Source organism: Megalops cyprinoides, chromosome 3, assembly GCF_013368585.1.
Source record: "Megalops cyprinoides isolate fMegCyp1 chromosome 3, fMegCyp1.pri, whole genome shotgun sequence".
Lineage (NCBI taxonomy): Eukaryota > Metazoa > Chordata > Actinopteri > Elopiformes > Megalopidae > Megalops > Megalops cyprinoides.
In genome coordinates this window covers 7,687,259-7,702,394 of record NC_050585.1, presented here as the reverse complement: position 1 = coordinate 7,702,394, position 15,136 = coordinate 7,687,259, and the positions used below count along the sequence as shown (strand labels likewise).

Here is a 15,136-nt window from a genome sequence, read left to right as displayed (position 1 = left end):
AGATAAACTGTTTCCATTTCGTCTTACTACACAGGTAAATTATAATAATACTTTTTATCGCTAATATTCTCTAAAATCAGATACAGCAGCTAAAAACCTATGCCTAAATCAGTGTGTGACCGCTGTTATTGTGGCATGTTCAGCATTAACAATACCACTGCTGCACTACGGTAGCTAACGTTAGTTAATCCCTCTTTAATAAAATGAATGTATTCGACAGTCTGCGTTACCTCAGGTGATGACGTCGCGCTCATCCGCTTCCTGGAAAGGTCCCGTTTGACGTCACACGTCGCCCGAGCCTACTTTGTCACGTGACCCGACGGCGCTTTACCTCACGTGATCAAGCATGGAGGCGTTGGCAAAGGGAAGCGTCATTTGTTGAAAGGGGATCGGAGCCGACCGACCACATAACAAACGAAAAAAGGCAACAGGCAACCTTTATCTCACATCGGTGTGAAATGAAGGCAACATGGGGGCCAAGGAGTCAAGTTTAGGTTTCCTCTCGTTTGACGAGGCCGTCAAGAGAGGTAAGTTGTTAGCTGTAGCTCGCTAGCTTAAAATTAATCACACTATTTGTGTGTCAGCTTGCAAGGTGGACTGTCACAGAGAGCGAGCTGTCAGGGAGGGATAAGGTGGGACTGTAGAAAGCTAGCATGCTAGTTAACCATCTAGCCAGATAAGACCTGGCTAAGTACTGGAGCTAGCTGTTTACCTAGGTAGGTCATCTACCCAGCTGTCACAGTGGGAACGCATACCGCAGCAGCCAAGTGTATTTGTTTACCGTTTTGACACCGTACCACTGTGGTTTCTTTCAGTTCCACCCTCACTGCCTGACTGTGTTAGCTAACATCTATGCTGTTTTCTCCCAAATAGATGTCTTGCGTTAAGGATAACTAAGTAGACATCGAATCCTATTTTGAATCCAGTTGATTCTCACTTGTTTATGCTGCTGTGTCGTTTTGAATTTTGGGTAATCGTTGAGCAGCTAATGGTGGTCGCTCGCAAGCCATCACAGAAGGGTTTGAAAGAACACCAACGGCAACCTCACCGGCCCACTTATTCGCCAACGAGAAATTGGTAGTGAAAATATGTGATCATAACTTTAGCTAACTGGTTATCTAGGTGATATCTTTATTGGTCGTACCAGGATCAGGCACAACCCTACATTCGTAAATTAGACTGTTGATGTAACAGCCAGTTAGCAAACGTTATCAGCGTTAGTTTTTTTTTTTTTTTTTTTTTAATAGATGGTCCGGGACTTTACCAGGCATTGTGCTCAGTAGCGGGACGTATTTTGGTACCAAGTCAGCACATTAATTACTGCTAACGCGGATATTAGCTAGCTGATTAGGCCAAAAGTTAACGTTAGCTGTAGCTAACTTTGGGCTGTTTCAGAGATTTCAGCGGATCATTCCTTGGTTCGAGGGAATGACAGCAGTGTTACCAGTTCAAATTATAGTTAGTATGTAAACGCACTTAATATGTACAGTGAATTATACAACATTTTGGTATCTTTCCTCGAGTTTTCATGCCGAACCGAATTTCCATTTGCATTCTTTTGTAGTCTGATCATATGATTTAGGTGTGTCACTGCACCAAGGCCTGTAAAGGTCAGATAAAATATGCTAACAGATTCAGTTGCCATTGTTCATTAATATTGCATTTAATTTCTTTAAGCTTATTGAGTTGTGCCCCTTAAACAAATTAGTGGAAAAAATATTCAGGCTGTATATCTCTCCATTGAATACAATGATTTTTTTTTTTTTTTAATCTTTAACTCTTTTTACTCTTTAACTGTTAAAGGGCCTGGTACTGTAAATGTAAGAACTATTTGGCTTCACTGAGGCAGCTGCTCATATTTGTATAAGGGGCAGATATGAGTGAAAGTATGCTGGACAGTCATCTTCCTTGTCTTGTCTTTGACTAGCACAGTCACCCCTCAACAACCCTTTTCTTGCATACTGGGCTTTGAGATTAACAGAACTATAAATAGATTTTGAATGAAGATCAATGTTCAAATAACGGAGCAAATTCAAAGCCATATGAAAGAAACCACTATACCGGTTGTGAAGCCCTGGAGGTTGCAAACTGTGTGGTTGCTAAGCAATTCCACCTCTTTAAAAAATAAATGTTTGTCAGCATGAAGTCTGATGCACTGTATGCACTTTTGGGGATAAATAATGGCAGAATATCATAAGTTGATATATAGGCGGCACATAGAATACGTTCTCACCTTAGATCTCAGCACAGATCTCATTTCATGGTCAAGCAGTGCTTTAGCCCAGCGCTGAGCAGGTTACATCTGTGATAACCTCCCGTAGGATGAACCATATTATGCTGAAACTCAGGCAACACTGTCTTTCAATCAGCACACATTGCAAGGCAGTGTGTTGCATAGGTTTCTCTGAACACTTCCTCTACCTTTTGAATTACAGGCTACTCCTATTGCACCTGGACTTTAGCTAAATGTTCAAAATCTTTTTATAGGGCAAAAATAATGAAATTAGTTTGGTCTCACCAGGGATTTGAACATTAGAGAGGCTGTCACAGCTAAAATGTTATTTGTTTTCATTCAGTTTGGACATATTCTATTACCCTGCGTGGTGTATTGAATGGTTAACGACTGATCAGTACATTATTAAGGAAACCCTACTGTTAGTGCATGCAAATCAGAGAAGACTTTTGAAGTGTTTACTTATTTTCTGGGGTGCTTGCTTACATAGGGCTCTGAAATTTCAGATATCATATACAGTTAGTCTGGTTTTGACGCTCCCTAAAGTGTTGACTAAACTAACATGCTGTAGACCTTGGACCGGTGTTCTAGTTCCTGCCAGTTGCTGTCTATACTATTGAAAATAGGGCAAGATAATGAGGGAAGTTCTCCTCTGATTTCTGTACATAATTAGGCCGTACTCATGTCAACCTGACTTTTGCCTCAGGCTTTATCTGACAGACTGCTTTTTCTCTTTGACGCTAATTAAGAATTTGCGTCCGATTTCCTCTCTGTCTATGGCAGGGGTTGCTGTATCACAATTACTGATCACTAGCAGAAATGCTAATCCATGGTTTAATTTGTGCACCGATTACCATTGATTCACATCAATGGAAATAAAATGAAATCTAATAATGTTCTCACACATAGTCTAGAGAAGACATTGTTCAGCTTAGACTAATTGCATAACAGCAAGAAGGGATAGGGGAAGGACGTTGGGGGATGTCCTGAGAGATTTCAAATGGTGAGAGCGGTGGGGAGCCGATGAATAGCTGCTGGGTACCACTGAACACGGGGAAGTCCCCCCCCCCCCCAACCGCCCTCACCCGATAGGTGCGCTACAGTATGAGTAATGCTTTCCGTCGCTGTGGTGACTCCTGCCACTTTCCGTGCTCATAGAGGACGGTGATGTTTAAGGTGATGAAGTCAAATCAATACCCCTCAGGGTATTTCAAACTAGTGTGACATCATCAGTGCTAACGTTCTTGTGTTTTTCCTGAGAAATAGCAGTGTGAATGAAAGGAAAGACTATCTCCCTGTGCATCGGTGAGCTGAGGTGCATTAATCTGGTTTGTGTCAGTTTCACAGTGACTGAAGAGGAAGTAGCAGCTCCAGTGTAGGTCTAACAGAGAGGTCATGTACTGTCAGGCAGGGAGATGAAGTATGACTAGCTATCAGCAAGTTAATATGCTGCAGACTGTGAGGAAGATCATACAACTATATATGTCTTTCTTCAGGATCACTGTGACATGTCGCTGTGATGAATAGATATGTTCAGTCATTCAGCAATTGCATTTATTCCTTATTTAAAGAAACAACTTACTTTATTTCCCAGTGATTTTGGAGTGAGTGAATTGTGAGTCAGTAAGTTGGGAAGTGTGGAAACCTGCATTTATGAGGATATTTTCCCAAACAAATTCCTCACCTGAATTTTTGACAGGTTTTAGTTCTCAACAGGGGCCACAATCAAAAGTGAACATGAGTTGTGAAAGTGAAATAAGCTTGCACTTATTCTAAAAAGGCTGCTCTGAGTGGAGTGAAGTGCATGTTCAGCTTTTAGAAACCTCCCTCACCAGTGTTGGTTTAGCTGGTGTTATCTCAGAAGCGTTAGTTCGCAACACTGCCTGACATTTTTTCACTAGATGTCCACAATGTCTCTATAGCCAGGTGTGGTATTAATGTTAAATCACGTATTCCCAAAGCTTATACTGAACCTAAAGGACCAAAGAGTTGTGGCTGGCACGTTTGGGTGGAACAATAACTAGGTTTTATAGTACTATTAAAAGATACTGAGTTGCAAGTGGTTCAGAAGAAGAAATATGTCATTAAACAGGGAAACCAGCCGGGTTCCTGCCTACCCAGTCCTGTACGCTACAACTAGGCTGGGAGGTCTGAATGCAGTAGTTCCTCTTAAGCTTCTTTTTAAGAACTCTCTGTCCTACAAGGCTTTAAGCTGTGGAGTCAGTTGCTTGTCATCCAGGCTGCGGTGTCATGTCAGGACATGGGGAGCATTCAGAACGCAGGCTGGTTGTTGATAAACACGCGGCGGCTTCCGCCTCGTCAGCTGACTCACGGAGCACGTTCTGTCACTGGCGGGATCGTGCGGCTGCCAGATGTGCAGACCTTGCCTCATTGTTCCTCCTGCACGCACAGTGTCAGGGTCCTTGTGCATTAATCAGACATTAATGCCCTGGCGTGGCAATAAATTACAGCACCGCAGTATTGGTGCAGTGCAAGGTGTCCAAAGGATTTTGAATAGCCATTTGTTCTTGCTGTGTTTGTACATCTAGTTCACTTGCCACACCACCTCCTTTGTGTTATTTTCTCAAATTGGTATCGACCACAGAATAATTCATTATATATATTTACATGTGCAAAGCTGTAGTGACATTTACTAATTTGATGGAACTGTGTACTGTCAAGTGTTAAGTGGTAAGTGAACTTCAGCCTGTTTTCACACTGTAAACAGTTGGCTAATAGAGTAATGTGGCTACAGCATGGGTGGCCAAACCTCTCCTGGAGAGCCACTTGTCCTGCATGTTTTAGATCTCTTCCTGCTCCAACACAGCTATTCAAATGATCAGTTTGTTACTCAGCAGCTTCAGGAGTTCATAACGAGTTGATCATTTGAATCAGCTGTGTTGGAGCAGGGAGAGCTCTAAAACATGCAGGACAAGTGGCTGTCCAGGAGAGGTTTGGCCACCCCTGGGCTACAGGAATTATGAAATTATAATTGTTGAAATTACAATATTCTGATGCAAATTAAGATTTAGATTCCTCCTAACCTGGAAATAATAATAAGTTATGATATTTTTAATCGATGGTGTTGGATGTCTCTAAAATTAGTTAGTATTTCAGTATTGTGTTGCCATTTTGTTGACCAATAAACCATTTGTCTAATGATTAGCAGCACAACTTTTAAATCCCAGTGTCTGTGACACTGAATTAAAGGTGAAAAAGTGGCCACTTTCAGAGAAGTATGAGGTTTATCGAGGAACGCTGGATACAGATCATTCGAGGCAGTCAAGTGTCAACTCGGTAGCCTACTCATCATTTTTTTAACGACGCCGACGCGCAAAGCCGCGAATTTTCATTTGCATCTGCTTTCGTACAGGAAGCCTTTCATTTGTTTTCCCATTCCTGCGCGCCGCGCTCGCGTCGTTTGCATTGCGCGTTTGCCTTGCGCGTTTGCCGTGTTATTGAAACGGCATCTCTGCTGCTACGGCGTTAAGCGCAGACCCAACCGGGCCGCGGCCGCTTTGTGCTTTAACGTCGTTTCAGCCGTGACGCGCACCAGGGAGGCAAAATCGGAAGGACCTTTGTGGCAGTTTGAATGTTTTCTGTCATTTCAACCTGTTTAGCCGTCGCTCCTTCCCCGAATACTTAACAGGTGCTTCAGATGTTGTTTTCAGTGAAGAAGAGAAGGAGTATAAAGTATACAAGGCTCAATGTACTGTGCAGCACAAATACTTCCTTGTTGCGCCGATTACCTTTATGGCCAACGTTTGCTTGCAGTTGACCTGTTGTCTGAGCTTGAAGTTTTGGAATTCCTGAGGAAAAGCAGTCATGGTCTATAGAAGTGTGCATTTCAAATAGATATTTTATAATCAGTGGAAAAAGTTTTTTACCAAACAGTGCTATGCTAGCCGTGTAGTCTAGCACTATTGCCTACCAGTTAGATCAGTGCTTTTATGAGCTTGGTGCTGCGACAGATAAATCTGCTTTCCTTTGTTCTCTTATGTCCAACGTTATCTGGTGTGCAAAGAAGCATTCGATTAGCACTGTTGTTGAAACCCGCTTTTTACATGGAGATTTGATTGATTTTCTCTGTCAGCTTTTTCTTGCTCTTGCGTTTGCTAAGAAAGATAAAAATCACAGACACAAATAATAGATTACAGTGGTCGGACTCGGTACAGAGTGCAGGTTGAATAATGCATATTGAAAGTAATGTTAGTTCATTTTTAGTAACTGTATTTACTAGTTATGATTGATGATTCATTCTTAAATGTAGATCCCACTCTGCTAATATCTAGATGACCAACAAGGGGCCTATTAAAAATGCAAACTATTCAGGAAACCCTCCTGAGTGGGATTCTAATGCCCAAAGGCAGAGGGGGGATGGGGGCATTCCAGTCCAAGTGGTTTCCTTCTCCATTAGAAATTGAATTACTGTGTCTGCATGTTTTTTTCCTTATCTAAGGCCAGCTTTATTGTATTTCAGCTGGTAGGTGATGTCCCCATAATTTACAGTACCGAGATTGGAATTTTCAAGATTTTTTTTTTCTCTTGAGAGTGATCAGCCTGTGAAGTTGTTCTAGTCTTTGTCTCTTCCTCTTGTATAGATTTCAACAAGTACAGTCTTGGGCTGGCTGATGAATTGCTGCTGATTGGTGTCATGTCATGGGGATGTCTCCATAGCATTCTCCGTCCAATTTCAGAAAGCACAGACCACTGAGTTCATTCCCCTTGGATGACCCTCGTCGCAGAAGTAGGCCCATTTCCATAGGCCGTTGCCTCAGTGTCACATCTGCCTGTAATACGGCAAGTGTAATGGTGATGACACTTACAGGAGTATTGCCTCCCATTGACAGGTAGCATTTAATCCAATAGTCTAAACGTTCTGCAGAGAAGGGGCAATTGGCTTCATCCACTCCCTCTTCTGTATCACCCACTTGAGATATGCAGAGCAGCCATTCTCTGCCAAAGCGCTACTCGCCGTGGCTGGCTCCCTCTGGAATATTCCAGAGTGGAAATCACTGCTCAGGGACGTTGCATCCATATATTGTCAGCGCACACAGACACAGACACAGACATTGAGGGTGTGCTAGGGCGTGAGCCGAGGCAGGCAGCAAACGGTTAATAAAAATTGTTACAGGAGACAAGCGTTTTCCATTTAACAGGGATCTCATGGGTAATATGCACGGGCATTGCCGTCAGCTGGTCCATGTATCGGCCACAATTTCCTGACTTTATTGGATAATTTTGCCTCTTCTTTGCGCCATTAAAGCCTAATGTGTCTCCAAACCCTTGTAGTCATTACCAGCCTTTCTCTTTCTCCCAGTCCTTTTTTTTGGGGGGGAGGGGGGGGGGGGTATCGCTGTCAGGGTGGATTTTAGAGCAGCTCAGTTTCCCGAGTCATCCTACAATTTCTGGGCTCATTTCTGTACGCCCATCTCTGTTCCACCCAACAGTACAGTTTTATCTGACGCAGAATCGCCTGACGCTGTTTTTGGGACCGGTTCAGCTCCTGCCTGCCAGACAGAAGCATGTTTAAGAACTCGCTCACTCTCACAACTCTACCACAGTCGCTATGGCCTATGAAGTGTTCTGCTGAAGCTGTCTGTTGGCCATGATCCTTCTATTATGTATGATACAGTCCAAGAGACTCCTACTCATTTTCTTCTTCTCTTTAAACTGTACTTTGCTGCAGTGTAATGGTGTCTATAAGCAGAGGTGTCCTCTGCCTCGATTTGACTGGGAAATGAACGATGCAGCTTAATTTGGTTAATGCTTTCATAAACTAAGCACTAAGCATTAGTGACACATACCGCTCAGTTGCTTTGATGCAGTAGTGTTCCTCAGTCCTGGTTCTCAGTCCTGACTGTGTCAGCTGGGTTTTTTTTTATTCCATCTTAGATCCTAACAACCTGGTTTTTAAATATTGGCTTGAACTGCTGGCTGGTAATGACGGAGCATAACTCATGGTTTAATTAAGCGTTCTGAGAGCTCCGCTGAAACTAAAACCAGTGCAAGGAGTGACTTCAGGCCCAGGACTGGAAAGCACAGCCGTAATGATTTTATATGGCTGTCGGGGAGACGGATGTTTTCCTTGGATCCATATTAAAGCAGCCGTACTGTGGCCTTGTGGGCTTGTGTAGTATTAACATCGTCAATCACGACTTCAGATCACATAAGGATGGCGTTTAGAAGATGCTGTGTGTTACAAGCCACACTCTCAGATGACATACGGGGTGCTTTGCTACAGGGAAATGAAAATTGATTCAGATTTTTGCAGTATGTCTCAAGCGATGTGCAAACAGAAGGTATTATAAATGCAGATTTAGCTCATGTTAGTACGATGTTGATTTATGTGAACTATACTCCTTTTGATCCTTTTCTTCACCTAGTAGTAGTTGAAGTGGTTTTCCTCTTTCGGCTGTCTTTTGCAGTACAAATTTCTACCAAAAAAGCTGCAAAATTGCTGTCAGAATTGGAGTCTGTTTGTAATTTTAGCATCACAATGTTTCGGCTGTAATCTGCTTTGTCAGATTGTAAGGAATCGCATAGTATCACACGTGCTGTTTAGTAAGGCATTGTCCCACATGCCATGTCAGCCTGAGCGTGTGTTGACGTGTGAGCTGAGCGGTGGTTAACCTGCAGTCCTGTCCCCACCCCCTCTCCGCAGTCACAGATGTGGAGCTGAAGCGGCTGAAGGATGCCTTCAGGAGGACCAGCGGCCTGTCCTGCTACATGAGCCAGCAGTGCTTCTTCAGGGAGGTGCTGGGGGATGCGGTTCCGCCGAAAGTCGCCGAGGTAAGCCGAGCGCCGGCGTCACGCGTGCCGATGAGCCGCGACGAGCCGCGGAGCCCGTCTGCAGCTCCAGAACCGCCAGCAGGCCCCCCAGGGGCGGCACCCGTGACGTGCCCCTGCTTGTCGAGGCATGCGGTAATTACACGGGCTGCTCCTCTCTTCCCTCAGGACTCCAGCACGCTGCTTCGGCTACTGCTCTGCAGCGAGAGCGTAGGGGAGAACGCCTTCGGTGGCGGGTCAGCATGCGCTCTACTGGATCGTACCCAGCCCGACTGGGCAGATCTAGAGCCCAGAAAGACCAGGTCATGCCTGCCCCTTTAACAGATGCAAGGAATGCAAACTTATAGCAGCAGTCCGGCTTCTTGATAAGAGTTATGCGTTCATCTTAAACACAGTGTTGATTTTGGATGGTCTAAGCCTCATTATGGCTGCTTTTGTTCCTCTGAAGGCGTATATGTGTGGATGATGTATTATTCCACCATTTATAGACGTACATCTAGTATGCACTTGGAAAATACAGATTGACATAGGTAATGTCACCATATCATCATATCTCAACCTGCTTTATATGTATGTTTTATAAATCAGCTGAATGTTGACAATATTTCTGTCTGCTTAACACTGTATCCCTTGTTATGTCTGCACAATAGTACACATTTACATATAGTTAATTCTGTGTTTTTAAATCCTATAGAAACCTGTAGTAAGCTGGGCTTACCATATAGCTATTTGACCTTTTCCTTATGGTTATCATTGCCACTTTAGTTCTATTTGCAGAAAATTGGGAAAATCAGTACAGGCAGAAGTGCTATGTTCTTCATCAGTCTAATGATCCATTCTTGTGTTCATTGTATGCCTAATGCCTTCTCCATGGCATCCAGACTTGTTTTTTCTCCAAATCCCTCATTTCTGTCTGAACTTTCATAACAGCACATTAAACGTGAGCTCAAACAGAGAGAACTATGCTATGCTTGTAGGAGGAAGTCGTGTACTTTCAAAGCGAGGCCTGATCTGAATTTTAAAGGCAGCATGTTTTTATTAGAAGACAACTTGCAGCAAACCCAAAAAACCTGCCGCTGGGAGCTAATGGCACCCCTCATTAGGGCTGCACTGATGGTCCCAATTCCTGAGTGATGCAGAGGCCTTTGAAATGCCTCACGCAGAGCTTTTAGCTCCAGCTTCATACATTCAGTGCATTAAATCAGCAGTGCAAGGCAGCTCAGAACTGCCCAGCATCTTGCATTAACTTCACTGTTGAAAAACTCCTGAGTAATTATTTCAGGGTGATGGCTTACTTTTTTCCCCTTCTTACAGGGAGGCTTAACCAGTCAGTGTTGTAAGTCTCTGAAACACAAGATAGATAGGTGTATACGTGCCCCCAGGTATTTTTAGCGGTGTTATCGGAAGCACTTAAAGTAGCAGGGGCTCCATTTCATTACTCATAGTTCAACAGTATGACTGTCTTCCTCTCTGTACTGTGGCGTCTGACTGAAGTACAGGAGGCGTGCCTGTGGTCGGGTTTCAGCAAGCTGCAACAGGGGCAGCAGTCTTGCCACTGCGTTTCTGTCTCACCTGACTCCCCCCAGGTGCTCATTTACCTGTTAATGTCCTGAAAATTGGGCTCATTTTAACCCCCCCCCCCCCCCTGTTTTGATGGTCTCCGTCTAGAACAGCTGACAAGTCAGCAACTGCTGTTCTGTCTGACATATTTGTCCTGTCGGGTAAGCCATTTATTGATGAAATACCGAGATGATGTCTCAATTAAAATGCAGACCTGTTTGTGCATTTCACAAGAGGGAGAACACTGCGTGCCAGTTGTCTGCTGGTCTGTTTTCTCAGAGGATTACCGTCTCATAGCCATGACTCTTTCCTGACTTTGGGTAAAGTTGCTTGTACGAGGTTTTGTGTGTGTTGAAGAACACTTACGATATTTAAATCCATTGGCGGCCCATGAGCACGAGGCACATAAGTGAGGAAAAGAACTCGCCTTTAAAGCTTTAACACTGCCCTGAGCCTGTTTCTTATTGGTTTTCATGAGTGATATGCCTGCCAGTCTAAGTAAGCGTCACTCGTCCATAATGGAGGCCTTTTACTTAACTGTATCTAATGTAGCATTACCACACTTTTGTTCGCTGACTATGAAATAAAGTGACCTATGACCTAAGGGATTCAGGTTACATCATTTGACTTTGTCGAAGGGGCGGGCAATCAGTTTTAAAAGCAGTTCTTTTCTGCTGCCTCCACTTGTAGCACGCCAGCCACCGATGTGTCACTCTCACCATGGACCTGTGGCTCCAGATGTGGAGTGCTTGGAAAAACCATTCCATTTTCCTAGTTTTGCATCGTGAAGTCTATTTAAAAGTTTATGAGCAGCACCACGAAGTGTGAGTCAGCCTCCGAGAGATTACATTGTCCTCTGGAAGCAGCACTATCGACTTCCACCCCCTGGCTACTGTAAATCGGTTGACAATCAAATTCACTGCCACCAAAATGGATCTTGCATCAGATATACAGGAAGTCAAATTTAAAAGCTTTATGGGGAAAAGGCTGTGTAGTGGTATTTTTGGTTCCTTTTTTTCAGCTACATCCTCCGTGGGAAGAGCCATTGTAGAGGAATCTACCTCGTCTAATCAAAGGTCGCTTTCTACAACTTCCATTGACCATGTTACTGATGCATTATTACATCCCAGCTACAGCAGAGTTGGAGGGTGTGATTACACCCTGTGGGTGTGCAGTCAGTATCCCCCAAGGCCTATTTCTCTGACATATTCTCATGGGCTGACCACAGGAGCAGAGTCAGGGAGTGAGCATTCACGGCTTTGTTTGGTCATAGTGGCTTAGCTTGACTGGTGTGGCTTGGATCTGGATCTGTGAAGAGCAGCGGCCAGATTCTGCAGCCCCGTGGCCGTCCATTATCCGATGCTGCCCCTACTGGGCCAGCATGGGACAGGGCTGAGACAGGAAGGTCATCAGGCCCTCCAGCCTGCTCCATCAGGGTGATCTGTGTGTCTGTAGGAGTTGGCGTAGACAAGCCCAGAATCACATGTGGCTGGGGGACCGAGGAGGTTTCAAGCACGGTCTCTTTCTGTTCCTCTCAGCGAGAGGCAGGATTAACAAGAATAGTGAAGTTCATTCAAAGCATGTCTTTTAGTGCTTTCACACCAGGAGCTGTTGCCTACTTCCTGTTCCCGCTTTTAAAACCAACATCGAGCGGTCAGGGCGATTTGTGCGTATGCCTTTCTGCAAAGAACCTTTTTTCCACTTTGTGAGGTGGCTTAGGTCATGTCAGAGGGGGAAAGCAATTGGAGGTAAATTGGTGCTTTTGTGCATCTGTCTTGATGCAAAACCTCAGCAAAGAAAAGGTGATGATTTCTTGGATTTAACTGTTCTCAAATTTTTTTCCATTCATCCACTGCTTGACTTTTGAAGCAGCATGAAACAATTGAAAGCATTCCTTCCTCACCAGTGGTAGGGTCTGTGAATGCCTCAGGCTTTGGACTAAATATTATCTTTACATGCAGGGGTGAGGGAACAAACCTCTGAAACTGGTAAACATTACCTATACCCACAGGGGTATGGGAGCACGCCTCTGAAGCTGGTAAACATTATCTTTACTTGCTGGGGTGAGGGAACAAACCTCTGAAATTGGTAAAGATTACCTATACCCACTGGGGTATGGGAGCACACCTCTGGTAAACATTATCTTTACTTGCTGGGGTGAGGGAACAAACCTCTGAAACTGGTAAACATTACCTATACCCACTGGGGTATGGGAGCACACCTCTGGTAAACATTATCTTTACTTGCTGGGGTGAGGGAACAAACCTCTGAAATTGGTAAAGATTACCTATACCCACTGGGGTATGGGAGCACACCTCTGGTAAACATTATCTTTACTTGCTGGGGTGAGGGAACAAACCTCTGAAACTGGTAAACATTACCTATACCCACTGGGGTATGGGAGCACACCTCTGGTAAACATTATCTTTACTTGCTGGGGTGTGAGAGCAGACCTCTGAAGCTGATGCAGCACTGCAGCCTCTCTCTATTTCCTAAATACTATAGAGAAAGGGGGAGAGCAGCTGTCAGGTGAATAATAGCAGTGTGGCTGAAATTGGCAGGACGTGCAGATCGAAGATGCCCTCTACACAGCCTTTACCCAAGCAGTTTTGGTCCTACACTGTAACTCACACAGATTACAGAAAGGTGTCTGAACCCATTATAGGAAGAACATTTGGGTTTTCACCCAGGGTCCTGGGAGTGCAGTGAAAGGGATCATCAGAACAATAAGAAGTAGAAAATAAAGCAAGTCTACATGAGCTACAGCTACGTTTAACTCTCAGGTTGCATGTTCTCCTCACAGGGGAATTTAGGTCTAGCTGTCTTTCTATGAGGGAATCCAGGCTCCAAAAATGAGTTGAAAACCTGAAAACCCCAGGCTTCCTCTGAGGAGTTCAGTTCAGTTCAGCCTGGATGACCAGATGCTTGAACAAGTGGGGAACAAGCTGTTGCTGTGAATTAGCAGTATGGAGTCTGAACATATTTTTACAGCACAACAAAAGAATGGTCACTCCCTAGAGAAAAACTGGCCTGAAAACAAGTCCACTCTCAGAACTGAACATTATGGGGACATCACCTACTAGCAGAAACACAGTACAGTTGGGCTTAGATAAGGGAAAAAAAAAACATGCAGACACAGTAATTCAATTTCTAATGGAGAAGGAAACCACTTGGACTGGAATTCCCCCATCCCCCCTCTGCCTTTGGGCATTAGAATCCCACCCAGGAGGGTTTCCTGAATAGCTTGCATTTTTAAAAGGCACCTTGTTAGTCATCTGTATATTAGCAAAGTGGGATCTTCATTTAAAGTATTAATCATCAATCATAAATAGTAAATACAATTGCTAAAAAACAGAAGCAACAACTTTAAATGTGCTTTATTCACACTGCACTCTGTATTGACCACTGTAATCTACCATTAGTGCTCGTGTGATTTTTATCTATTATTTTGGAAGATAGAACAAAAAGAGCTAATGGAGAAAATCAATGAAATCTGAAGGCATCTGCTGTGTAAAAGCTAGCCTTAAACAGTGGCTGTATGCGGATGTTTCTTCTCATGAGGGGGAATGTTGCATAGAGGCACTATCCCCAGTGGTGGTGCAACACTTATGCGGAGAGCATCCACCTCAGTGTCACTTCAAACCCGGCCTGCCTGAGCTCCGAGCCGCAGAGTGTGGGCAGCTCCCTGTCGCAGGACCTCACCCGTACCAGCGGCGCAGCCGGCCTCTTCACACCCACACCGGCAGGCCTCCGGGGGCCTCAGCCCGAGCCCACGCACTGCGACAGCACAGACACCGAGCCCGCAAGCCTGCCTCCTGACTCAGGAGCCTGCCGCCGGCCTTCCCCCGGCAGCCTCCGCTTTGATTTATGCGCTCATTACCATACCGGGGCCGTGCTCCGGTGGAGAGGGTCTGGCGAACACGCCACCGGCTCTTTGGTATTCCCCGCAGCGACACTCCTCTGCTGTGCTGGAGCGGAGACCGCCAAATGTCAGCGGACAAAAAAAAAAAAAACCTAATCAGCCCACAGCAATCAGTTATGCATTAGGACAAGCAGTAATAAATCAAAAAGAATCAAAAACATCAGTTTTACTCACTTTAAGGGGTTCCTCTCTCATCTTCCTCTTCTCCTTAAAAACATGGATTGCAAAACAGTGAGAAAAACTGTCTCATGTGTTATACTGAGTTTGTCTAAATATATGTAATATACATCTATAAGATTAATGGTTTAATAGTTGTTCTTACATGTGGCTTTGGCAGTTCTGTGAACCTGAATGGTCATGCTAATAAAGCCTGTTTGAATATTCATCACCCTTACATTGATTTTGGAGCCACGTCATGTTTTGACTTTTGTAGTTTTGTGGATTGGCTTGCTCTCTCTAAACCTGTAGCTGGCCTGTGTTTAACGCAGCCTTCCTCTGTCCCTCCAGGTGATCTACACCTCATTTGGAGGCTCCTCGAAGGGGCTGCACTTTAACAACCTCATCGTTGGGCTGGTGCTGCTGACAAGAGGGAAAGATGAGGAGAAGGCCAAATGTAAGTCACACTGTCCCCC

At 44.4% G+C, this 15,136-nt stretch overlaps 1 protein-coding gene across 1 annotated transcript in view; it reads left to right on the top strand.

Moving 5' to 3' along the window:
* Positions 1–347: 347 nt before the first annotated feature.
* LOC118774986 (ubiquitin carboxyl-terminal hydrolase 32-like) overlaps positions 348–15,136 on the top strand; it is a 37,132-nt gene continuing 22,343 nt past the window's right edge. The window contains exons 1-3 of the mRNA XM_036524643.1: positions 348–527; positions 8,898–9,025; positions 15,012–15,117. Of these exons, the coding sequence (XP_036380536.1) occupies positions 470–527; positions 8,898–9,025; positions 15,012–15,117 (292 nt within the window). The 5' untranslated portion in view covers positions 348–469. The remainder of the gene's footprint in view (positions 528–8,897; positions 9,026–15,011; positions 15,118–15,136) is intronic.